Below are 2,011 nucleotides of genomic sequence, written 5' to 3'. Positions count from 1 at the left end.
ATTTCGACTTGCAAGTAAAATCACTAAGAGAAACAGGACATCGACATTTTCATATTATACTGGTTGTAAAACGCTAAGAAAACATGAAGGAAGTAATAGAAGAGACAGAAAGAAGAAAATCCGGAATTTCGACGCGCTGTTTCGAAAAGCATAACCTGTTGATGTTCCAAGGCCAAAACTTTAGAAACATTAATATTTTTTTTAATATTCAAAAAATGGCAATACTTAATTTTGACCATTCTCAACAAAATCGTTGGAATTTTAGAATAAATGAAGCCGAATCTTCTTAGGTAATTTTAAACATACCCAATTTTTACTTCCACAGCGTAAGCGAAGGAAGTATTGTAATCGAGTCCGGCGGCCGACTCTACTTTTACGTTTTCTCGACCTTTCATGGCCCCTAGAGTACGAAGAAATAGGTTTCCCTTTTCCGTCTGTCTACCTGTCTGTCCGTCTATCTGTCTGTGTGTCTGCCGTCACGCATTTTTATTAGACAGATAATCTCCGAAAGTACTGGGCCGATTATTGTCAAATTTTGTATTTATATTAGAAATATCATGTAGATGGTAAAACGCTAACCAAAATTTGCCCAATCATCCCCACCAACAACGTGATGACATCCCCGCAAAATTTTCTATATTTAATATATCTTAAATTTTATAAAATATTATACTTCCAATCCCAATGCTGGATATGTTTCATTGTACTTCAGGAGCGAAGGAAGTTCTGTCGAAGCAACTTTTACATGGGAATCAACAGTGGTACTCACTCGGTACTGTTGTTCAAAATAAAAAACATGGCAGTGATAAATAATTCAGGGTGAAGACAATGCTATCGTAGAACGATGGAACAAAGACAAGACGAAACCTTCGGAAGTAATAAAAACGACGCAAAAATGTGACTTACACGTACCACTTGGCCGAAAGTACCATTTTTCAGAGGACTTTGCATGTAACTAACTGGTTTGAATAATTCGGGAGTGCTTATAAGGTTTTTGGTTAAAGGGGGCGTTGTGGGTGAGGAGAGGGGCAAAATGTTATAAAAAGTACTAATTGTTTGTATTATATACAATAACACCAATAAATAAAAGCAAGGAATGTTATATACAACCACAAAGTACCTAAATGCAAGGGACGTTTTCAGTTACAAGTACGTTTCTCTTTGACAACGAATTCTTGCGCTACATGACCATTATTGGGGTGTACTATTATAGGGTTATTAACAGTGAATCCTGCACCTCTTACATCCAAATTTTTGTTAACTCCTACGTTTAGGATACGACCGTTTGAATTCACGAACCACTGCTGTTTTACAGAGTTTTCGTCCACTTTGGAAAGTAGTAAAGTTACGTTGTCTTCTGCTACATCCAGTGCTTTACTAAAATAAAAAGAAGGAAAATTATCCAAAATTTGAAATTTTAGCTAAGTGTATATTCACCCAGTGCTGTTATTTATGATAAAATACACTCCAGGTCTGCTGTGTTTGAATTGCCACAGTTGTGGAGTGTATCCATCGAAGTGCTGAAGACTTATTGTTGGGAAACTAGCGTCCACGACTAAATTCGAAGTAGTACTTCGTATAAGGTATAAGGAGTCGTCACTACAGGTACCACTGACATAAATGATGTTAGAAGAAATGAAAATAAGTACGTAGACTCTATTGGAAAACGTCACCTTTATTCAGTACCAAGCCATACAAACTATACGTACGAAATGAAAAGTGGTACCATTTTCGATGAAGTGCTTTAGCTCTATTTTGGAACTAAACTACGCACTGACGACAGTGGCGTGTATTTATATGATCGTGTTTTTTGTGATAAATTCTTTTATATCGTTAAGGAAATTTCTGCTCTTGTGTATGGAATTCCTCGATCTCAAAATGTTTTGGATTTGCGGACCTCTAATCTTAAAAAAATTCTATATTTATCACATATGACCTTAAAACCACTTTACAATCGCAAGCGGATTTATATGCAAGAAAGTTTAATTGGGTTACTGCTTATCTTGAAACG

At 36.0% G+C, this 2,011-nt stretch overlaps 1 protein-coding gene across 1 annotated transcript; it reads right to left on the bottom strand.

The window, feature by feature from the left end:
• Positions 1 to 1,080: 1,080 nt before the first annotated feature.
• LOC135135486 (uncharacterized) lies at positions 1,081 to 1,766 on the bottom strand. The gene is made up of 3 exons (XM_064064551.1): positions 1,710 to 1,766; positions 1,438 to 1,656; positions 1,081 to 1,377 (listed from the first exon to the last, which is right to left on the bottom strand). The coding sequence occupies exons 1-3, from the start codon at positions 1,727 to 1,729 to the stop codon at positions 1,140 to 1,142; spliced, it is 477 nt and encodes a 158-aa protein (XP_063920621.1). The 5' UTR covers positions 1,730 to 1,766; the 3' UTR covers positions 1,081 to 1,139.
• Between the last annotated feature and the right edge of the window lie 245 nt (positions 1,767 to 2,011).

Source organism: Zophobas morio, unplaced genomic scaffold (assembly GCF_036711695.1).
Source record: "Zophobas morio isolate AGI-343-1 ecotype UQ-CSIRO unplaced genomic scaffold, CSIRO_AGI_Zmor_V1 ptg000024l, whole genome shotgun sequence".
Lineage (NCBI taxonomy): Eukaryota > Metazoa > Arthropoda > Insecta > Coleoptera > Tenebrionidae > Zophobas > Zophobas morio.
Note: the sequence above shows the minus strand (reverse complement) of the source record. Positions and strands in the feature narration are given on the sequence as shown.